The 24,085-nt window shown below is 41.3% G+C and overlaps 1 protein-coding gene across 2 annotated transcripts; it reads right to left on the reverse strand.

Moving 5' to 3' along the window:
* Positions 1-2,245: 2,245 nt before the first annotated feature.
* On the reverse strand, positions 2,246-23,406 carry map3k15 (mitogen-activated protein kinase kinase kinase 15). Of its 2 annotated transcripts, XM_079361107.1 has the most exons (29): positions 22,636-23,406; positions 20,784-20,923; positions 20,428-20,451; positions 19,273-19,466; positions 18,810-18,978; positions 18,613-18,719; positions 17,872-18,042; positions 17,572-17,684; positions 16,757-16,916; positions 16,168-16,318; positions 15,975-16,082; positions 15,449-15,498; positions 14,730-14,825; positions 14,468-14,555; positions 14,252-14,385; positions 14,020-14,147; positions 13,607-13,737; positions 12,778-12,883; positions 11,241-11,398; positions 10,944-11,127; positions 9,958-10,135; positions 8,933-9,107; positions 7,877-8,062; positions 7,149-7,254; positions 6,670-6,910; positions 4,382-4,494; positions 4,167-4,273; positions 3,997-4,073; positions 2,246-3,304 (listed from the first exon to the last, which is right to left on the reverse strand). In XM_079361107.1, the coding sequence occupies exons 1-29, from the start codon at positions 22,943-22,945 to the stop codon at positions 3,211-3,213; spliced, it is 3,999 nt and encodes a 1,332-aa protein (XP_079217233.1). In that variant the 5' UTR covers positions 22,946-23,406; the 3' UTR covers positions 2,246-3,210. The 2 variants fall into 2 exon arrangements, with proteins under 2 accessions (XP_079217233.1, XP_079217234.1); XM_079361108.1 differs by lacking the exons at positions 20,428-20,451; positions 20,784-20,923; positions 22,636-23,406 and adding an exon at positions 19,997-20,121.
* Between the last annotated feature and the right edge of the window lie 679 nt (positions 23,407-24,085).

The following is a 24,085-nucleotide window of genomic DNA, read 5'->3' on the forward strand; positions in this document are numbered from 1 at the left end:
AACAGATGTCTTGGGGCAGTATGACTGGTGTCCTTTCTGTCACAGAGGAACAACAAATCAATGAGATAATCAACAAGGCCTTCTGAGAGTTTGATCTTGAATGACGTTGCAAATCGAGGGTTTAAACAGGTGTTTCTCATGTTGTTTCAATATTGTCTCTGATGCCTCACGTCTGTTGTCCATGACAAAAGCCAGGTGATGATGCAAAATATATTTTCACAAATTACAGAGTAGCTAATAATGAGCATAAGAGAAGGTGTGTATAAAAGAATAAAAAAGAGTTACACTACAAGTGGCATCAATAGATGTAGTGTCCTTAAAATAAAACAATTCTATAAAAACAGGAAAGGAAAACGTTGAGACCTGTTTTCATGTCACTTTCCTCAGCGCCCTGCGGTGATGAAATAAACCTGTTGGGCTGGTGAAGGTGTTGCTGAACAGCTGGAGGGGTGACGTCACCTTACAGTTTCAAATCAGAGCAACTGTCTGAAACCAAAAGTTTCCAGGTGGAGCTTTCTAACGAATATAATCAATAGTTTTGTCGTGACTTTCAATATACCTGTGAAACGTTTTGATAATTATGGTTCAGTGATGCAATCCACTGAGCTTCCTCAATGATATGATATCATATGAACACACTGAAATAGTTCAACAATTTAACAGATGGATTGCCATGAAGATGTCCTCAGACATTCGAGATCCCCAGAGGAGGAATAATAACTAACTAATAATAACTTTGGTGATATCGTAACTTCATTATGGCAACACAGAGGATTCTTTTGGGATTGATATTATATTTGAAACACATATTCATGGTGACAGAAAGACTCTTAAATATCCTGATTTAATCTTTGTGAAGCCCATAGATTACTGCAAAACGACAGAAGCATCAACAAAAATCCAAAACAATTACTCTACAAATTAAAATCCACACAAAGCCATGTGGATTTATGGTTTACATTAAATAACAAACACACGTGATGTAAATCTCAGTGGCGCGAAGAAGGAAAAGCGCGTAACTATGGAAACAGGAACTCCAGCTAACTTAAGCTCACAGCCAACTACACAGAACATAAGGAGTTTACCTTTAGTTTCAGGCACCTTAAAGTTACTCACGCAGACTTTACTCCATTCGCCATCCTCATAGTCAGTACTCCCTTCACCGTCCCCCTTATAGTCCACTTTATGCTTTGTCCGAATTGGTGACTCCGACATGTTAGCATCCTCCCTACTGAGCCGTCTTGTGATCATTGCCGCCATACCATCGACTTCCATTTCATTGTAATCTATATTGAACCATTCCAGAATGTATCGTACTTCACCAAAACAATGCAACACTTTCTGCAATTCCTTGATAAGACACTTATAAGATTAACGTAGTTGTATTATGTCCGGTTTCTCGATGAGACTGAACTCTCCAATAACGCAAGGAGCAGCAAAGTCAAAGGTTAACGTCACTTATGTCAATGTCAAACTTAAGCTAAAGCTTCGGCCCAAAATGTGTAGTCTATTTTTTTTTGTAATCCCCCTTAAGGAAACAACGTCTGACAGCATTCATTCTCTTTACCTGCTAAACATTGTTATCATTATAACATTATGTGAAAACCAAAGTTTTTCAATGAAAGTCAGCCAATAAAAGAGAAAGAGAGGACAAAAAGAGGAGGAGGAATAATCGTCAGGACTCTGTCAGACATTGCAATGATGAACTATTTGAAAACAGCTCATGGTATAATCTTACAGAATGGCTAGCACAACAGCTGCACTGCAGGTTAAGTGACCCATTTATACTCAAAGGCAGATGCTTTTCTTACAAAGATCAATGCTGAAATGTGCTATCAAACACTACAACATTGTGATATCACCTGGGTAAATAGACGGAGAAACACGCATACTTTTCCATTCCATGGCAGCAAGGTTACAGGTAACACAATATAAAGAGATAAGAGAAGTTGACTGACAGGAACTAAGCAGATAAACAGATCTATGTTGTTTTAGGCAGGGGAAAGTTGTATAACACTGTATAGTACAGTAAAGAGAAAGTAGAATAGGCTTTAACACTCAGGCTCAAGATTTCTGTAAACTACCAGCTCAGACTGTAGATAGAAGACCTGTGGACGGCCTGAAAAAAAGAATGACTGTATCAAAAGATTTAAGCACCTACTGTAGTTAAGCATGTGAATACACTCCAGGTGTATATCAAAATATAAGCTATACAATAACCTGAAAACTGAGAGCACATTTTTATAACTTCCTGATTTATTGCAGTTGTAAAGCCATCATGAAACTGACAAGCACATAAAACAGTCGGAATAATAAAAAGACAAAGATACAGGTACACACAGAAGAGAAACTGAAGTGACTTCATTACAAACACAAGGCAGAATAAATAAAAAGGGTAAAAATGTGAAGGCGATGACGCAGACCGTCTAAAATGTATGTGCATGCTTTAATATATCATCCGCTGGCATTCGTATTGAAAAGACAGTCATAGCACAAGGGTTCCCAGTGATATGTGGAGGATCATCGCTGCAGGGTTTGGACTAAGGACATGAAATATTGAAAGTATTCCACATAAAACAAAGACTCTCATCATTTAACATTTGGCTGAATAACAAGGGGGCAGTGGAACAGATGGCCTGGCAGTTAGGTCGGGCCCCATGTGCAGAGGCTACAGTCCCCCAACCAGGCAGCCTGGATTCATGCCCGACCTTTGGCTCCTTCCCAGCATTTCATTCCCCACGTTCTCTCCACAGATTCCACCCTTAATATCAAATGAAGGCAAAAAGCTTCCCAAAAATCTTTGAAACAAAAAAAAACAAGGGCACACACTTGGAAAGACGTTTGACAGATCAGTGTAAAAGTCATGGAAATCTTCATAGTGATCTAGTATGTTTGTATCTGTGTAGAATTGATGTCACCGATAATATGTCAATACAGATGCTGTCATACTTAAGACATTTAAATGCACTTACAAATACATACAGTTGTGCCTGCACTTAAGCGCTTTGGTCAAGTGTGACAGTGATTGAAGCCGAGCAGTCGAACACAGATTCAGTCAGTCCTGCATGTGTGAAAGAGAGACTTAAACATGACAAGGCACTGAGGAGAGAGAAAGACAGAAGAGGCAGCAGTGCAGGGCTGGCAGTGTGCAGATGTGTTTCTGAAAAACAAAAAAAGAGAGTCCTCCAGACTTGTAGTCCCTGTATCCCATCATGCATCATCTCCTGATTGGTCATCAACCCTCAGCCTCTCTCGCTCTCTATGTCGCTGGATGGCCCGCCAGATGCGACAGAGGACGCCACCCCTACCAGGACAGAAACATGAAATATGACAGATGTATGCATCATGTATTCTGCATGAGGCTGTCAAATGTGTTTTGCTTCTTTGCTCATCATCTGTTTATTTTTAAATCTAAGGGAGTATAATGTATATGTGTAGACCATTTAAAAATAGAGAAAAATTGAAATGTCCCAATGTCAGAAACAAAACAAGCTAATAATAAGTCTCACAGTTTGACAGTAATTATGATCTGTGGTCTGAAAAAACATGTAAAACTTTTCCCCAATTATTTTTAAAGACACATCAAAGTGCCATCAATGCCAGTCTGTGTCAACGATGAACCAACCATGCCCGCTGAGTACACAGTTTAAGGTTTCTTCTTGAGATGAAGTGAAAGCTGGACATTTCTTTTAGAGTCCTGATAGCCTGACACTTTGCAGACACTTAGCTAAATAAATAACCTCCGGATGTAAATGTCAATGAGGGGGCTCCCAGAGTGGGGGCCTTGAAGGTACAGTAGGTGAGCTACTCCTTTAAATTAAACAAATACAAATGTATCATTCTAAAGTTTCAGAGCTATTAACACACCTTCTCATCATAGTTTTTAAAGATGTATTAACACCAAAAATGACTTTATTGAAAACATGTGACATTTGTAACTTGAACTGATGTCCTTTCATGTGTGACCAGAATTTACAGATAAGAGAGAGTTGATACCGTAGGCGAAGACAGCGGAGGTCATCTTTGGTAACGTCATTTAGAACGTCGGTCAGTGTGTATTCCTCCAGCACGAACTACGAGAGAAGCACACACACAGCCATCAGGTTCATGCTTCATATAATGTGCTGAAGTATTAACTAATGTTCAGAGGCTAACTGATAATCAACCTTATCTATTGTGTCAGCGTCTGCTCCCTGCTCTTTCAGCCAATCGGTGAGCTGCTTATCTGGCTCGTGGTCAGCGGGGATGTGGAAGATGGATGGAGGTGAGATGTCTGGGGAAAAAAAAGGAGGGTTTGAAAAGGAAGAAAAGCACACACACACACACACACACACACACACACACACAGGAAAACACGCTTTTGTACAGTCAGTTTGTTTACCCGGTGGTTTCTGTCTGACTCTGACCAGCTCCAGGTCGTGTGCTCTCTGCTGCAGGGTGGCCTTCAGGACGTGCTGGTACTCCTTCTCCTTTTGCAGCAGCTCCTCCAGCAGCCTGCAGGGGGCACCATAGAGACGAGAACACTTCCTTGTGTTTACACGTGGGCGGCAGAGGCGTGAGCAAACCTCCTTTATCTGATCACGCAATGTGGGTGATGAAACGTGCACTGAAGTGCAACAGCTCCGTCACAGCGACCTGACAGGTCGAACTCGATCAACTCGGTGAATGTTACTCAAGAGCAGAGAACCATTTCCGACCGTGCTTGGTTATTTATATAGCCTCGCTGTACGCAAACAGGAGGAAATGATGAGGAACAAATCAAAAAACGTCTGTGTTTTATTCCTTAAGGGGTTTTTTTTTTGCAGGGTTTATGCCTTTATTTGAGAGAGAGAGAGTGTGGAAGGATGCAATAAAGGAGGTGGGATTGAAACACAGACTTTCCACTTGGAGAACTATGGCCTCCTTACACGAGGGCATGTGAATTAACCATGAGGATACCAGCGACCCCCCTCTGTTTTTTAATTTTCAAGTAAAATAATTATTTTTATACTGTAATACATTTTTTATAATGTCTAAAAAAAAGCTTCAAACACTTTCAACCATACCGCAAAGTTTAAAAGGAGAAAAAAAATCAGGCCCGATGGTTATCAGAAGGGTTTGATTACGCTCCTTTAGTGTAGAAGTGTTTAAAAAAAACAAACAAAGACACCGCAAAGGCTGTGACGAAACGCTCCAGTTACAGGTGTGTGGACGTAAGCCGGGAGCAAGGCTGAGCTCGCACTCCAACTTCAAATACAAAAGAGACAGACCTGTCATGAGACTCGTCATTTGCAAATCAATAACGTCAATGTATTCAAATGTAAACTAAATGAAACTTTGAGATCTCTCATCTTTAAGTGTCGCTCATAGTTCTCGTTAATGCTGACGGCTTTAGAGGTTCACTTCGTGTGGTTGTGCAGTATTCCTCAGTCGTTGCCTGCTCTTACAGCCTTTCTGTGCTCATCACTTCTCGTTAGTATCATTTGGTCCGGCCATCACACAAACTGGAGGAGCATTCGAGGAGAAAGTTTTCCTGCTGGCTCAGTAATACTTTTAGCGTTGGCTGCCTCCCCAACCTTTTCTCTTTCTTTTTGGACTGTACTAAGCCCAGATATTTTAAATGTACATGATATAGATCACTGTAGACTGTAATAAGCCCAGATATTTTAAATGTACATGATATAGATCATTCATGTTTCAGCACATTTCATGGTATCATGTATTGTTGATGTCAAGAAGCTTCGCTAAAAATCATAAATGACAAACATTTGATATGATCTGGGTTTCATTTTCTCAGGTGAGTCTCTTGCCAAGCGTGCTTCCCCTTTGGGACTATGAACCGTAGCGCCAAATTCCATCGAAATCAGTCTGACTCATGATGGAGAAGGTCGACGTTATCGACGTTATCTGACGCCGCAGCAGAGAAAAAAGTTTGGGGATCTCCAAAGTCTAAATTATCTCTATCTAATCAGCAATCCGCAATCTGTTGATTTTTTTAGGGAAAATACAAAAGCATCGATCTGATGATGCTGTAACAGAAAAAAAGCCGAGGGATCAATACATTCCTGAGGACTTTACCTCTGATGACCATGAATATCAGTAAATACATGACCAACAGGACTTAAATCAAACGTTTGCCTGGTGTTATTACACAAGCTACGATGGATTTTAGTTTTTTATTCTAACTTGGAGTGGTTACAAACAATAAAAGATAAAGATTCTGTGGTGGAGATTTTCACACCATCTACTGACAGAAGCTCAGCGTGTGTCATCACTCTGTGGTAAGGTTTGCATTCTTGTGTGCATTTGTGTGCGCGTGAGTGTTGGTGCAAGTCTCACGGCCTCTCTAAACCCTGACTTGATTAAACAAACAGGCGTGACTTCAAGCAATTTGCTTTGTGTCTGTGTGTGAATGTGTGCGTGTGCAGGAAAGTACACGATGAAATATCGAAGGTCATTTCCTCGACACAAGTTTCCCACAACAAAAGGAAATTGACCTTGATCGTGCAATTAAAAAAATACCTTCAAGTGCATCAGTGTCTCTGCAGTGGTGTGGCTTTGTGCAGGTGTGTTGCATTTCATAACTTTACCAATATAATGACGACACCAGGAGCATGCAAGGGTTTCAATAAGGGAATAAAAAGCCTTCTGGTGTCTTTACACAACAAAAGAAGATTTTTTTTTTCTTACCTGTTGGTCTCCTGTTTGAGCCTCCCCAATTGAGCGCCGAGTTGTTGATGCGGGCGCTGATGCTCCTGGGAGTGGGCAGAGTTTAGCGTGCTGGCCACTGAGTGGATGGGGTCAGAGGTCGTCCCAGAGTCGTCAGCAGGAGGAGGTAAAACGGGACTAAACTCTGCTTCTTCTTCGTCCACTTCGTCTTCCTTCTCTGCTCCCTCGCACTCTGACGCTGGGCCGAAGTGGGTCTGCAGCTCTAAGTGGTAATGTTTCAAGGTCAATTATAAGGTCCCCGCATTTTACTGTATTTTTCGACAGCAGGGCTCTACACACAGGAGCTTATGTTTGGAGTCCACAGATCCTCATGACATCTTATGAATATTTAGGCAGATATTTATGTATAAACATGCAGATTCATGGCAGGTTGCTTCCGCGTGCGTCCATTAGATGGAGGTAAACACTCAGTTTAGACTGCAGCCATCTGATGCACCCACCTGGTATCAGGATGGTGATGGCAGCCTGCACAGCTCGGCGGATGATGTTGTCCATGGCAAACATCCAGTGAGGTTTAATGTGATGGTTTCTCAGGACTTTGTTTACCTGAGGACGTCACACACAAAGAAAAAAGTGTGTACATTGAAAGTTAAGACAACGCTCTCACACACCGACGTGATGTGCGCCCAAATAATGCCTACTGTGATTTCAGCCTACTGAAGCCCCCTTGAGCCCGACTCTATACTGAACTGAGGGCCATTTACAGTCACCAACGAAGCTAATGAGCATGTCTTTGGACTGTGAGAGGACCCACACATGCACGGGGAGAACATGCAAACTCCACACAGAGAGGAGGGGATTCAAACCAAGGCAACATCAGCTCTAACCACTGTGAATGAATATTTCAAAATAAAATTAAAACAAGAGTCCCATTTTTGAAAAAATGACTCAAATCATTTCTTTCTAGAGTAATTAGGAGGATGTTTAAAAACATCTGAATTACAAAAAACTGATGTCAGCTCCATAAGGCTGTAAGGCTTATTACAATGTTTCCTGGTTTTAGTATGCCATTGCTGATATGTGTAGATGTTTTGTAAAACGTGTTAAGCAATCAAGGCAAATCTCATGTTGCAAGGTTCCTATACTCGGATGTACTGTTTTATTGTTTTATAAACGGGTACTGGATGGGGTTCTGTAGGATTTTAGGCTGTGTTTGATGTGAGCTAACCGAGTCCTGAAAGCCAAAGAGCACCAGCTGAATCTGGTTGATGGAGGTGGAATCGAAGTCCAGGTCCAGCTTGAGCTTGGAGATGGTGGCGGCCATGACACGCCTCTCGGGGGAATGGATGAAGTCTCGTAGGATGCAGATGATCTGCTTGATGTGGTCGACGGACAGCTGGAGCTCCTCAATGCCCTGTACACACACATACATGAGCACATTCACAGATACAGATGCCGACTGAGCACATGGTCTTTCAGGAGAGACGTTTGAAGATAATATTTTCAAACATTCGCTTCAACGAGCACGACTGGAAGGTTTTAAAAACATGCACCATCAAACTCTGCCAGCGCAGGGTTTTTAAAACTGCCGTCTCTTGTGCCCCCTGGTGGTTGTAGCCAAGAAGACACTGTGGCTGAAACCGAAGCAGGCTCTGGATTTGTATTCGAAGTTCAACTGATATCACAACTTTTGACTTGAAAAATGTTCTGTCATAATAATGTTTGTACGGTCCAAGCAGAGACGAGACCAACGCCTATTGACATTTCTGTCTCAGTGAACATGTGATTCACACTCTGTCCATTCATACGTTTAATGCTGCTTTTCCGAGGTCGGGTCACGGTGGCAGCAAGTGCAGTAGGTCAACCAAGATTTCCTTCTAACCAGCAACATGTTCCAGCTCCTCCTGGGGGGAATTCCGAGGCATTTGCACGCCAGACAGGACATATAATCCCTCCAGCACACTCGGGGTCTACCCTGGGGTCTCCTAAGGGTTTTGTTACACTCTGCTGTTATATAAATATCTAATGCGAGCGTCAACTACACATTTTTGTTGATATATTGATGGGTTTTTTAATGTCAGCATTTCCATCCAACTGTTTTACTATGCAGAATTTTGCACAAAAGCAAGTTAAAGGTCACAAAGGATGTCACTGGGTATTGTTCTTTGAGGTTGTCCTGGTTTGACTTTGTAGTGATTTTTTTTTTCTTTGTGATTGAGAAGCTTTTGCAGCTTACATGAAAGATGAATGAAACCTTTATGAATGAAAGCTTTGCAAACATCACCTGGATGTGGTTCTCCTTTAGGTTGGAGATGACCTTTGCCTGGTCTTCATTGAGGACTTTGTACAGGATGGCCCGTCTCTCGCTGTCCTTCTTGAGCAGGAACAGACCGCCGTCCCTGTCCTCGGGGGAGGCGGGTGCACTGCGGTCCTCTGACACCGAACCTTCATCTGGAACACTGCAAAACACACACACACACACACACACACATGCGCACACAAGCACACTGTGATCCGACTGCAATATAATACAAGACATCTAGCACACAACTGATTTACAGCTATGTGACGTGGTGTCCAGTTTATTTACAGATACAAGCCTCTCCTGGCTACTCTGTGTGCTCAGGAAAGTGCAGAGACAGCATGAGTCAGCACACCAGGAAGTGCACATCCACACAGAGATGCTCAACTCTTTTTACAGTTAACTTACAGCGAGGTTCGGAGTGAAGCTTTTTTTTTTCATTCTTCTGTACAGTAAGTCCAGCACATGTTGAGAATTATACAAAATAGAAGACTTTTGACTTCGACACACACTGGTCTGTGCACACCCAGCTGTGTGTGTGTGTGTGTAGGTGTGTGTGTGTAGGTGTGTGTGTGCTCAGTGGGAAGCCAAAGCTCATAAAATGATCAGAGCTCATTACAGTACATCCGAGTTGTTAAAGGCAACGGAGCGCACTGTGAGCACAATAAGACCACCTGTCACAAAAAATACACACACTTAGACACACACACATGCACATCATTTCACGCATTCTGTACTTGGCTGCTGGATTTTTCATGCACTTAACAATAGTTTAGGTACAACACATGTATGTTTGACATCACCTTATGTATCAAGATTGAGCCTGACTATTGGAAAATGGCTTTATAAATTCAATCTGACCAACATCAGTGCTAGAGGCAAGAAGTTCTTTAAAGCAGTAGCATCTGAAATAAAGTACATCCTAAGTATTAAATAAATCTGAGCCTCACACCTGAAATCAGCACGTAAAAGTCTTCATGCTCAGTGCAGATAAACTCGATACAAACCTCAGGTAGTTGGAGTTGGGGGGTTTGAGTAGGTTCTCGGAGCCAGAGTTTTTCTTTTTCTGGAAGAAAACGTCGTGTTTGGAGTCGCAGTCGGGGCTCACGGAGCCGTGCTCACTGCTGCTGCTCCCGGCAGCCTCGCACTGCAGCTGCACTGGCAGGGAAACGTTGTGGATGTAGTCTGCGAAATCGTCCAAAACAAGAAAAACCGAGGGGACGTATGTGAGTCAGAGAAGTCATCTACATATGTCAAGTTATAAGGAACCTGCTTCTTTCTAAAACTTGAAGCCCTTCTTTAAATTCATCTCAACTTCAAAGGAAACAAATCTGTAAACAAACTCATGTTCTCTTAGCTTCTGAGTGAGTGATCATGTGTCTTGTTATTTTTGGCGAACATTTAAGTTTTCTTTCATTCATGTGTGTGTTAAAAAAAAAAGATCTTTACCTGGACTTGTCAGAGGAATGTGGTTCATAATAAGTGTAAGGAGATGTTAATGACAGCCAGCAGATTAGACACTACAGCTTTAGCAGTTGGTTGTTTGTTTGTTTTTCTAAGTGGGGTTGTAAGAGGGTCAGTCCCTGTTTGGAGAAGTCGGCCAGAGTACCGACAAGGAAGCTTTAGCAATGTACAGCTACAGTCAGGGTTGAGACAAACATGAGCTTTAGCCATTTAAAAAACCTGATATGGAAAACAACATTTCACTAAGTGCACGCTGAGTTTATTGATATTGATCGCTTGCTTCAGTGTTTGAATTTGGACTGCAGTACCCTTTTTAAACACTGGGTATCAGAGTCAAATATCACTCCTTTAACGTGTGTCAATCGGATCTTGACAACCTCAGAAAAGACAAGAGATCATTAGGGTACCCCACTAAGGGTGGGATGGACCTCTGGTTGGGAACCAATGTCTTTAAGGCTACAATAAGGAAATCAAACACATAGATATTAACATCAACAGCTAATTTTGCTTATTGGATTAGTGATGCAACCTGAAGGTTTGAAGGCGATCTTGCTCTTCTTTCCCTTCGTCGTTTGTCTGACAAAAGTGTCTTTGAGGAGGTCTGAGGCGATGGCTCTCTTGTTGGGGTCCGGCTCAAAGCAGCGCAGGATGAAGGACTTGGCCTCCAGTGACAAGGACTCAGGGATCTCAGGATGGATCTTAAACATGCCCACCTGCCCCAGAAACGCAGAAACACCAAAGGATTTGAAATCAATCAACGGACCGTATTTTCTCCGAAAAACATTCACCACATCATGAGGATGAAATGCATGCGCTACACGCCAACCTTAAACATGGCCGCCTGTGGTTCTCCCAGCTCATGAAAGGGAGGTTTTCCTGTGGCCATTTCTATAATGGTGCACCCCAAAGACCAGATGTCAGCGGGGGCTCCGTAGCCTCGAGGACCTTTATCAATGATTTCTGGAGCCATGTACTGAAGAGTCCCTGTGGACAGAGAGAAGATAGTAACCACAAACAAATCATCTCCAACAGATAAGGAGACACTGAGAATGAGCGAATCTGTGTCTGACTAATGAAGTGAAACTGAGACTTTGATAACAAAAAAAACTGGAGGTTCATCACAAATTCAGATTGAACTTTTCTAGAGTTTTGATTGCCACAAAATCAGATGTGTAATTTGTAAATATACTGTACACTTGGAAAGCGGTTCTTCCTCTGAGGATCTTTATTTACATTTTAATTTACTGTCGTATCTTCAGTAGAGACGCACTAATTGTGAAAATCAGATACAGATACTGATGTTAGAAATAACTTAACGGATTGCTGATAATGATGTTATTTTTTTATGACTTCTTCCTCATTATTCTGTCTGTTTTTCAGATGAGATGTGATGAATTTAGTGAAATAGTTGCAGTCCCTCCTCCTCTGTCACAGGAACATGTCCGACAAACTTTCACAGAGACGGGGTCGATACTGATGCACGTCTGTGAAAGACACATTCTGGAAGATACTGATGTTTAACCCACGCATCGGTGCGTCTAATTAATGGTTTCATTTGAAAGGCGCATTAGGAATAAACATTATAATCAAGATTTATATCATTTACTTTATTCATTTATTTTTAAAGTCCCGAAGGCTAAGTTCAAAAAAACACATCGCAACATATTGTATTTTTTCTCGAAGTATTGAACCCCAGTCGGCAGAGCTGACACTTAGAATATGTAGCTGGCTCTGAATAATGATATAAACGGTGAAAGATGGTGAACGCTATAAAAAGATCGGGTCAGAGGACAGAGATGGAAGCAGCAGAGGAAAAGGACACACAAACACACACAAACACACACACAAACACACATACCCGCTAATGAAAGGTAAACACCCTTCTGCCTCTGCTTGATTAGCTAATCTAATTACACATTTCAGTGGCTGCTGGAGAAGGCCAGATGGTCAATGAATGTGCTTGTGCGTATGTGTGCGCATGCACATTGGTACACACTGGTGTGTGTCTGAGTGTTTCCATAGCGGCTGATAGCAGCTCTTGACATTTTGAGGGTCATTCGATATTTACGCTCATACTCTGCAGCATTTCTATGACTCCATTAATGCAGGGAAGACTGAACCAGTTGCAATAAAGCAGTTTAGTCATTCAGTGAGAGTCAGGTTGTTTAGTAAAGACTAACACAGAGTTGTTCTTTATACTGGAACGTCTCCTTCGTGATAAAGTTAAAAGACAGATTTACTTCTTGAAGAACCTTTCTGTTTTTTCTTCGTATTCTGAGACTTGTGTACAAGTTATTGAGATGACAACAATGATATTTCTATTTGTATGTATTATTTTGTATTTGAAATAGTGAACAGGTTACCCGTGAATGTCTCTGTACAGGGATTGACTCCCGCCAACCGCTTGGAGGTACCAAAGTCTGAGATCTTCAAGACGCCGCTGTAAGTATTCACTAACACGTTGTCCCCCTGTTAGAGACGGAGAAACAGAAGCTGTTTACACAGACGTGTTGGCACAGATGGATCAATATGAAGTCAACATTTAACCCTCACATACAGCCAGACGTCAATGTCTGTGGTGAGCTATGTAAATCTTATGAGCTGCAGGATCAAGCGGCTCCGAGAGTGGGGGCCACCCAGAGGAGGGTCCCTCATTCATTTCTTACAGGAAATTACAATATTAACAGTTTGATCATTTTGTTGTTTTCTTTTGTGTTGCAAGTGAATGGGCATTTTAGAGCATGTTTGCAGCTGTGTGAAAAGTGAAATCTTTGAACCATCTCTCAGGACAGCGGTGATCAGCAGTTTCCGGCACCTTCCTTTTGGCGCCCGCCGGCTGAAATAGTTTGAGAACTATACTTTGCAAGTTTAAATTACATGTAGTGATTTGCATTGCTTCACGTTAACACGCGTCTGTTTAGCTTATTTCCCTGACTTTGTGTGCATCCCTTTCAGCTTATGCTGTATGAACAAAACATACTGAAAACAAAAAAACACAATTTTGTAATTTATTTAGTAAGGTTTGGTTGTAGAAAAAAATAATTTTACAAATTTGAGATGAATTTAAGATCCTTTATGATTTTTTTTGTTTTTTTGGGGGTGAAGTCTGAATGCTCAGAATAATCGTTCCACCACAGTGAGGCTACACATCCCCGATATGTTACTCTATTGTTATAAAGAGCGTCTTTGTACCTTTATGTCTCGGTGTACGATCTGGTTCTCGTGAAGGTACCGGAGCCCCTCCAGGATCTGTCTGGTGTAGAAGATTATCGTCGCCTCTTTCAGCGGGCCCCATTTCGAGCGCAGCAACGCAGACAGGCTTCCTGGAGAAAGGAGAGAAGGATTGTCCAAAACCTATCATGAAATGGGAACATGACCAGGCAGTTAAGAGAGACCGTCCAGTAACTGAGACGTGAATCGATCTCTGAAACGTGCGTCATCACATCTAGAAGATTATCTGCTACCCGCGCTGAAATTAGAACTGAAGTACAAAGTAAACAAAGACTTTATGTCGTGGTTTTTGAGACATTTCTATCTCACCTAAAAGGAATATTTGAGTTCCCAAAGGGAGGAGAACTGTAAGACTGTCTCGTACAAACACACACCTCCAGGTACTTGTTCCATGAAGATCTTGATGTATCCGTTCTCAGACACAGAGCCCAAATACTGGACGATGTTTCTGTGCTTCAGGTACTTGTGAAGGGCGATCTCTTCATGAAGGGGCTGAGAGTATCTGAAAACACAGACAGAAAAGTGAATCAGTCGTTCATTCTGTGACAGAAACAAGCAAAATAGAAGTCATAGTTTTCACACAAAAAAAAAAGAATTTGATTGAACCTGCTGTCTCTCTCTGGGATTTCTTTGATGGCGATTCGGACCTGGTTGCTAAGGTCTCTTCCAGCATACACCACTCCATAGGTGCCTCTTCCCAGCACCACCCTGTCTCCTGTCTCATCTGTGTCGTACTCATACTGTAACACAGAAAAAAAAGTCATTTGATTTTTCTTGTGAAATAAATCAATCTAGAGAAAATGTTTCCCAACACCTCCTGACCTCAAGCGTATCTCCGTCTCCTTCGCCCTCCAGCTCCACGGCGTTCCCCGTCCCGTCTGTTATCATCTCCTTCACCATGGAGCAGAACCTAACGTTCACAATGACACACAAGCAGCAGATATACGCATCATGATAACAGTGTTATTTCCAAGCCACGGCAGCCGGGTCATGTCAAGACAATCACACAAACGAACAGTACGAAACCCAAACACAGACAAGCACACACACCTACACAGACACATCTAGAGGTGTGTGTCCTCACCGACCGCACTGCTCTTCAGTGGAGAAGTAGATCTGGAAGTCGTCGGAGTTGTCGTGGACGTAGAGGAAGCAGCAGCGCTCGTCGAACTTACTGATGCTGGAGAGCAGAGGAGGGAATAAAGGTTAGTTTCATGAATCTGTCAAAAACATGAACTTAAGCAACATGGATCAAACCCAAATGTTCTCTTAAACCATCCTACAAATATCGTACTGTTCTTAGAATCAGAATCAGAATTCTTAGTTTGTTAAATTCTTAGTTTGTTAAATGCAAAAATAAAACCAGCCACTCAAATCACACACACAATGTTCGCAGTTGAATTCAAAGTTATGTGCACGATTTGAGTTTTTTTTTTTAAGATAATGAAAATATTTTCAAACTTCGTAGGCTACAGATTGAACAATTTCTTTAATTCAATTGAATTCAACAATTTGATTAATCCTTGAACTGCAAGGTTGTACATGAAGACTGAACGAACAAATAATTAAACATACAAACAAAAATACAGAATGAATACAATGATGCATAAAAACTGACATACGCAGTTATAAAAGAAAAGAGCAATAACATGATGAGATGACCATAGGTACCCTGAGAAAAATCTTTTTAAATGACTGATATTCAACCCTTAGCTATTGGCTCATAGTGTCAGTTTGAACCTTCAGATGATGATTCACTTAATCAGATAACATGCATCTTCCCCAACATCTTTAAATACATACCTTATGCCTTTGATGGACATTGCGGTGAAGTTCCACTCGTGGATTCCTTTCTATGAAGACAGTTTTGTCCAAAACTCCATTGATTATAAATCCTTTTACAAATTCAAGTCTGTACTTTAAAAGAGGTGTTTACAGTCATAGGAACATATGGACAACGCACTGGGAAGCTACAGGCGATATACTTTGTTAGCTCACAATAAAATACAGTATTTTTTTTGTCACAGATTTTTGATTTATTACTCGTTTATAAATATTAGGATGTTGATATATTAAGATTTTCCACTTCGTAAAAGTAGATGCAATTAGTATAATGAGATTAACACCCTGTAAAATACAAACATGTGAAAACTATGTAAAATAAATAATACTATTACACTATATACTAAGTTATCACTATTAGGGTTTATTTTTTAAATTTACAGAAATTTGGTTGAACACAGGTATTTTCTATAGAACTACAGTAAGTGATTGATAAGTGTCAGTGTAACAATGAAACGCTACGTGGTTGAAAGGTGCTTGTTCTCACAGTGTCAGGAGGGGAAACATGCCAGATTGACACGTTCTTCTCCTCAGCCTCGTTATTGATGGACACGTAGGAGGGCTGGTAAACTTTAGTTGGCTCCAGAATCAATACCTAGAATAGAGAGATTCACAGGGAGGTTAGTGTGCACAGCTACATATCGAGTGTTTGTGGGCATATACTGTATGAGTGTTTGTACTGGAAACCGCAGTCGATTGGTCGTGCCCTGTGTGGCCTCTACGATGATGTCCATCCAGAAGTTGAGTCTCTCCCTGAGGGGGGAATGTTCAACCGACTGCTTCTTAAACCTCTGGATCAGCTGCAGGTTCTGCACCACAGACTTTAAATACCTGAAAAAAACACATAAAGGACAACAAGATAGAAGAGTAACTGTGTTACCTTCACATCAAACTCCATTTCAAGAAATTAATTGTTAGCATTTTGATTGATAAAGCAGAAAGTATGGAAGAATTAGTTTTTTGCTTCATCCATCACCATCCTCTTCCTCTTAGCCTCAGCCATTGTATCAAACAGTACAGAGATGGGATAACTGGCTTCTTTTTAAAACTGACGGCTAGTTCATTTTAATTCATCATGTAGAATATATCCCTGGAGATAAACAAAATATAGCTTATAAAAATAATATATAGTTCATTCAAGCTGCTGCGATTAAATACATTATTTCATAGAAACGTTCAAGTGCTTAAAACGCCAAGGTTCACGATGAAGTTCTTTTTTAATGACAAAAATGAATTTTAAAACTAAAAAAGAGATAAGAATGACTTTACCAGAGAGGTGGCTTGAGTTTGAAAAGCTTCTCTGCAGCTTGAGTAGCTTTAGGGATGTCGCTAGCTAGCATGCTAACAGTAAAAAACTGCCCGATGTCCCAGTAGTTATTCATCTTCTCCAGGGAGCCTTTGCGCCCAAGCAGACTGTTCAACCGCACACCTAAGACAACACATTACACATGTGAAAACATCCTTTTTTACTTTTAACTGTTTCACTTAAGTTGAACAAGGCTGCAGTAACTTGTTCTGTTTAAACTTGTTTTTTTTTGTTTTTTTTATATACTTTATTAATCCCACGAGGGGAAATTCGGTTTTCACTCTGTCTAATGAACACACACATAGGCCAAGATACACACTCATGCACAAACAGGGTTCTAGTGACATGCATTAATGGTCTCAGAGTGAGGGGGCTGCCCACAGCGAGCGCTCCAGAGCAGTTTTTTGGGGTTTGGTGCCTTGCTCAGGGGCACCCCGGCAGTGCTCAGGAAATGGACTTGCACCTCTCCAGCTACCAGACCAGTTTCCGGACTTGGTCCGACTTGAACCGGCGACCCTCCGGTTCCCAACCCAAGTCCCTACAGACTGAGCCACTGCCGCCCCAAAATTCTTTGCTAAGACCAAAACTTAGGAAACGCTTCTGGAGCCAAAACAAAAATTGTACTCATGTGTCGATGCTCTGAAACTAAGCTGCATGGAAACATTACACACGAAATAAACTGACACATAACAAAAGTTGTAACTGGACAAATAAACCTTGATTTATCCCAGTTTGTGGCAGGAAATGATAATCAGTCAAGTTAGGGTTGGCTTCTCACCTATTTTCCTCAGTTCCATGGAGCTCTCAAACTGTTGGCCAGCAACTATGAGGAGGACTGCGAGATTGATCCCCGAGTAGAGAGTGGGCTGCAACTCGAAACCCTTTCTATACCTGCAGGTGATAAATGTACGTAAATGATGAGATTCAGATCTTCAGCTTTTCAATCCTGAAAGATCAAATACATCCATAATAGAGTTAAACAAAGTTGACGCTGAATAATATAAAGTGGCTGATAATTAAAAATGTGTTACTTAGAGAAACAGACAAAATATATTCGATAAAGTGCAGACTGTCTCACCACTGTATGGCATTATCTCTGTTTTTGGTGTCCTTGCAGTCTGAATCCAGAAAGATGTCCTTGTATATCCGTCCACAGAGGCAGAACATGTCCGGCGCAGGATGTTCACACGACTGCAACACCTGCAGCATCACTTCGAGAGCCTGCTCCCTGTCACCAGGACTATTCCTCCTGCACATATACAAGTTCATCAATGAATGCAAGGCGTAATTATAATAATTATACAGCGCTGGGTGTTTATTGGCTGAAGTTTGCTGAAAGATGAATTAATTCACCCCCGAGATCAAAAATAAACTCTTGAGTTTGACTGTTGTGACTGTTCACAGGATAATGCTATAATGACTGTTTACAGGATAATGCAATTAAAAGTTCAATCATTGATTAACCACACAATTTGATACATGCAGGTGCTTAAAAGACACTATAGAACTACTATGGAGTCAAAAGCTGAGATGGAAGATACTATTCTGCTAGCTAGCTTCTGTTAGCAGGAGTTTAATGTTGTTTAACTATGATCTTCAACACAGGATTTATCGGACAACAAATTATATAAAACTAAATTTTATTATTTCTAGATGTTTTCTTTAAGTTTGGAAGGAATGTATCCACTTCCTCATCGAGTTGTCAAGATCTTAGTTAGTTTGTAAATATCCCTAGTTTTATGTTAAAGTTAGGCCTTGGGAAAAAGAGGTGAAAACATATCGAGTCAGCTAGCTTTAGTGAAATCCAGCCTCAGCGTACCTGTTGAGGGCAAAGGCATAGTGAAACTGGATCATAGGCTGGGTGGCCAGATCACACGTCGGCAGCATCTCCAGAGTCTCTACCAACTTAACCATGGCATCATAGTCCTTGATGGGAAGATGCAGAAAATAACTTAATATAAAGCAATTGGGTTTATAGTTACGATAAAGTGTTTCTCCAGCTAAAGACAGACGTACCTGTATGTCTCTGTAAGAAAACAGCAGGTTCATAACGATGTCCTGGGTGAGGACCTCCGTGTTGTCAATTCGTAGTTTGATTCGCGAAAGCTCCTTGGCGAGCTCTTCCCCCTGGTACTTCTCTCTGGCCTTCCTGATGTCATTTAAGAGGGTGTCCTTAAAGGAAGCACTGCAAAAGACACAGAGACAGAGACAGTAAATAAAGAGACAATATCATGCAGGGACAATGGATGTCTGAGTAGTATTAATGTAGTATTAAAAAAGTCTGAAATATCTTTGAATCAATTAAAAAACAGACCGCATTTTCAGTGTGGAATTGTGGTGATGCACTTTCAAAACAATTCATTATAATAAGAAATTTTGTTTCTTTATCATGTTTCTTCTGCTCAATTAGGTTAAGACCCGCAGCCACGTTCAAAGCTGTCCGTTGGTGTGGTGATGTTGATTCTTAAATGTGTCTCACCAGGATGTGACGTGGATGTCCTTCAGCAGGCTGGTGAAGCGGTCGGTAAGGGGGACACAGAGCGGCCCCAGCAGGTTGTCCCAACTGGGCTGCATGTACTCACTGGCCCTGCGCTGAGCGTCACTCTCACAGCACATGTACTCATGGTTAGGAGTGACTATGTAGGGGATGAAGTAGTAGTTACCACTGGAAGCCTGGAAGAAAAAAAGGGGGGGGGGGGGGGGGGGGGGGGGGGGTTAGTACAAGAAGACGTTTCTTTTTTTTTTCGAGGAAAAGGGGGACTGGAGATGCTTTCAATTTCTTGTGAAGTTAGTTTAATACCAAACAGCGTATCAGGTAAACACACAAGCAAGAGGCCAGGTGTTAAAGGAATCCAGGAAGGGAAATGAGTGGAGAAAGAGGAGACTAAAAGAAGGGATTCACAAGGAGGATCAGTGATCACCACCACTGAGCATCGCCATCATGACTACTTAGCAAAGGTAAGTTCTGTTAACAAGGCTCACTTTTGTTATTTACGTCTATTTTCCATCGTGTTTGTCAGTCCTTTTAATTCTCTACATGTTCAGTGACATGCTGTTAGGGCATGTTGTTTTTTATTCACATCACGTCCCATCGGGACTGGAGGTCAGTGTTTCAGCTCCTTCTCCATTTTAAGAATGAACTATTGTTATTATTAGTTCTTCAAGGTATCTCCCATCATGCCCTGTTGCAGCATGGTACCTACTTTATTGCGCAATCCAGAGCCTCTGTACTCTGGAGGCAAGTGAACCCAGGGAAAACCTATCGCTGCGGGACGAGAGGCCTTCTCCACGCACACATCGAAACAGGCGCGCACACAAACGCACATACAGTAAACGTGCACACACATACAGACAAAGAAAAGATATACAGAAAATCTGTCACTACAATACATGGCCAATAGGAATCCAAGTTTCTATCTCGGGACCCTGCTATTCATGGTTTGATTGAGTGTCCGAGCATATGTTCAAGGGTGTGTGTTGAAAAGAGAGGGAGAGCGAAAGAGAGAGAGAGAGAGAGCATGTAGAATATGTCTAAAATATTGTTCCATAAATAGCAGAACACACTGTGAGAACATAAATCACGGGGAAAGTAACACACACACTAACACACACACACACACACACAGAAACTTACTGTGTTCTTCTGTGCCACCATGTCCTGTGATAAAAAAACAAAGAGCCCATGAAATCAGATTTCAAGACTATAAAAATCAAAGACAAGATGTGCTTTCTCGTGCAATCTTGAGTTGTCCCATCTCATTTGAAACAGCTGTTTCCTTCTGGTAACACAGAGCAGACCTGACTGGACTGCACACACAGACCACATGCACACACACACTCTCACACACACACGCATACAGACTGTAAATAACTTTGTTCTACAGAGGTGTGCAGGAATGGCATGCATGCACTCTAAATACACCAGCAGGACATTCAAAATAGGTGTGTGTGTTGGTGCGTGTGTGTGTGTGTGTCAATGGAGGTGTGTACCTTCAGTGACTGGGCAGTGTCAGGGTCTGTGTCATGGTAGAGGATGACATTGTTGGCCATGTCGAAGCTCTCCCTCACACCCAGATGGTAAAACAAGGAGGGCTGCCTGAACACATCGCTCATGTCGACGACCGCGATGTCTGACAGAGTGGAGGTGAGAAGTCCATAATGGCGGAGAAGAAAACGTTATGTTACATTACGTTATGTTGCATTACGTTATGTTACATTACATATCATTACGTTATGTATCATTATGCTACTTTGAGTTTCAATTCACAATACAATAACACATGACATAATGTGACATGAGATGATTCCATAAGATCCAAAACACACTATGTCACTGTAAGAGACATTATAAAACACACTATAATTCACGATACAATACATTATGACACAGCACAAGATATGATACAGTACAACAATACACAATACTATTCACTTTATTGTCTGTTTGCAGAAGTTCTAAGCTTCTCGTTTGGAAATATAGAAACCCTTATAACCATGAAAAGTCATGAAGAACGACAAAGAGCTTCCAGTTATGTTTTATTGTGGTTTTTGTGTGCGTGTGTGTGTGTTTTTTTTTTCCGCTCCGGTAGATTGGAGCCCCTTAATTTCCCTTGGTGCATTGCAAGCGGATTAAAAACAAAGGGATGAAGGTAATTATCCCTTAGGGTTGTTCTATATTGTTCCCTTATCTGCACATTTTTAACCAAAAAAAAAGAAAAAGAAAAAGAAACAAGATCAGGAAAAAAAAGACTGAAACATACATAACAAGAGTTTATAAAGTGTGCAAGCAAAATACTAATTTATAGGATCTTTATATATTTGCTACACATTCAAGCATAAAATTAATAAATTACCGAGTCGCTTAATATTGCACACCATTTTTTCTTGTCCAATGTTAAAAAGACTGATTGGCTGCACTTAAACCCAGCAGTGTTTATCACTGCTATTATCAACATGCTTACATTTATTATGAAATTTATAATGGCAATGGTAGCAAGGCAATATTTAGCAGGGAAAGCACACTATGAAAAATCTTTTTCATTGTGTTTGTTTGACAACGCCTGCTAAAAAGTGCAATAAGATCAGGCTGATGAGAGTTGTGTTAATTTTACAGGTATTCCATCATTAATCAAACAAACGTTTGTTTTCTGGAGATCATAAATGTCTGTACAAACTTCATCTCAGTCCATCTAAAAGAAATGATTGGTACCAAAGTGATGCATCAAACACAGATATCCCCTCAGAGCCAAGCAGGAACCATGAGGAATAAAAATAAAAAACATTTTAAATGAGCAATCTATGAAATCAATTCAGCATGTTGTGCTCTTTTGAATACAACTTTTCTCATCCAGCAGATCCTCTGACATATCTATAATTCAGTGAGTAGATTCTTTAATTCCAAAGTGGAGAGTAAGAACAACAGAAGGACCTGGAAAGGAGGAAACCATCTGATTGCTGACAGGCTGATTGCACAGAGGCGAAGCACAACATCGAAAGTTGTTTTCGAGAGTGCCATGTCAGGACATGCTGAAAAACAACAGGTATAACAGTCCTTGCCCTGAATTGTGCTTGATGCCTTATAGGCCAACTGGAAACCTGCAATGACAAGTCAAATGAAAGTCTCTTCCTCTCATTATGACATGCTTCTCCTGTGCGTAAAACAATCATTTACCAAAACGTGTCTTATCTAAAAGAAGAAGGAACTTTGACATCAGCCAAGTTGTTACATGCAATTAAAACAACTATTGTGTAGTTATTTATGAGCAAATGCATGTTCACATAAGAGCTCCAGCTTCAACATAACCTACTGCGTTTCTTTGACGTGCGTTCAGGTGAGACTCACCTGCATCGTAGAAACTGTCCAGCACTGATGTCTCTCCAAAGTCCAGCCGCCCGAAGGTGACGGTGGTGAGCAGGGCGCTTTCTGAGTCGCAAGCTCTTTGCAAACACTGCAGAGCTCCTGACTCTGGGCTGCTGGCCATGACCGCCTTTAACCCGTCATTCAGGACGTAAACTACCCGCAGAGAGCGCTGCTTGGCGGGTGGACTCGGGCTGGACACCTCGATCCTCTCCCGGTCCCTCTCTACCAGGCAGACCCCAGCTGAGTGTTCGCCTCCCATGTCGGTGACCTGAGTGCTTTGCCCGGTGTCCATAGCGAGGTTCCAGGGAAGTCTTTGTATTTGATCGCCTTCCTTTTTCCAGTAACTTTCCACTTTCGGTTCCCGTACTTCCTTTATTCAGTCGTCTGTTGTGTCCTCTCGTTCACTTGTTGCGCACCTGGCGCACGGAGAGGAGCGCGTCTGAGTTTGTCCCCCTCGCATCTCCGCCTCATTAACTCACATCACCTGCAGATTATCTCGCACCAAGAAGCCCGCTTCACCCAGACCAGATCCGACCAGATCCGCGAGAAAGAAGGGTCAAAATGTCGAGGGGGAGAGACAGATAAAAAGGACACCCAAATAGACATATAGGCTACTCTTTGATTTGTCTCTTGCCTTTACTCTGGTTTAAAGTCTTTCACTAGGGGACAGTTTATTCCGCAGGACACAATCAGGACCGTGCCGTTCACAGCCTGAAATGTTATCCTTGTTGTCTCCCCGATGGTCTAATTATAAATCGGTTTGTTCGCCTTGTCCACTCCTCTTAAAACTCCAGCCAAGTTATGTCCACCACATGGCTAATAAAACCAACACATGACTGAACCGAAATCATATTTCTATTATATTACTATCTAATTCTATTTATCAGATATATAAGTGGGTATGCCTACATGGCTTAACACCCAAAACGTAAAAAAAAAAAAGTTTGCATCTTTTTTGCAATGAAATCTATAGATAAATAGGCTATATATTATAGGCTACATACAATGATTATGACACATACAAAATGATAGCAATATTTTTTTTTCCATTATGCACTTGGATTCAGAGTTATCTTGGTATTGGTTTGATTTGATTTTAGGAATTGAATGTCCTTAAAATATACTTTCTTCAATAAAGCTAAAACACTGAACACAAAAAACATAGTATGCTGCAATAGTTAAGATGCACAACAGTATGTGGTGTGCTGTCAAATATTCAGAGATTCAGTTAGTTGGATTTTTTTTAAACTTTTTTTTCTCTTTCAAATAATGCTGAAGCAGATCTCTTGCAGATCTTTCACTTGTCCTTGAATCTGAGTCAGCAACTTTCACTTCTCTGTTTAATTAGAGCTTCAGTTTTTTTTTTCTAGTGTCTCTCTTTAAAAAGTATCCATGAAGGAGCAGTGATTGCTTGAATAAGTCTTGTAACGAG

Source organism: Symphodus melops (assembly GCF_947650265.1).
Source record: "Symphodus melops genome assembly, chromosome: 14".
NCBI lineage: Eukaryota > Metazoa > Chordata > Actinopteri > Labriformes > Labridae > Symphodus > Symphodus melops.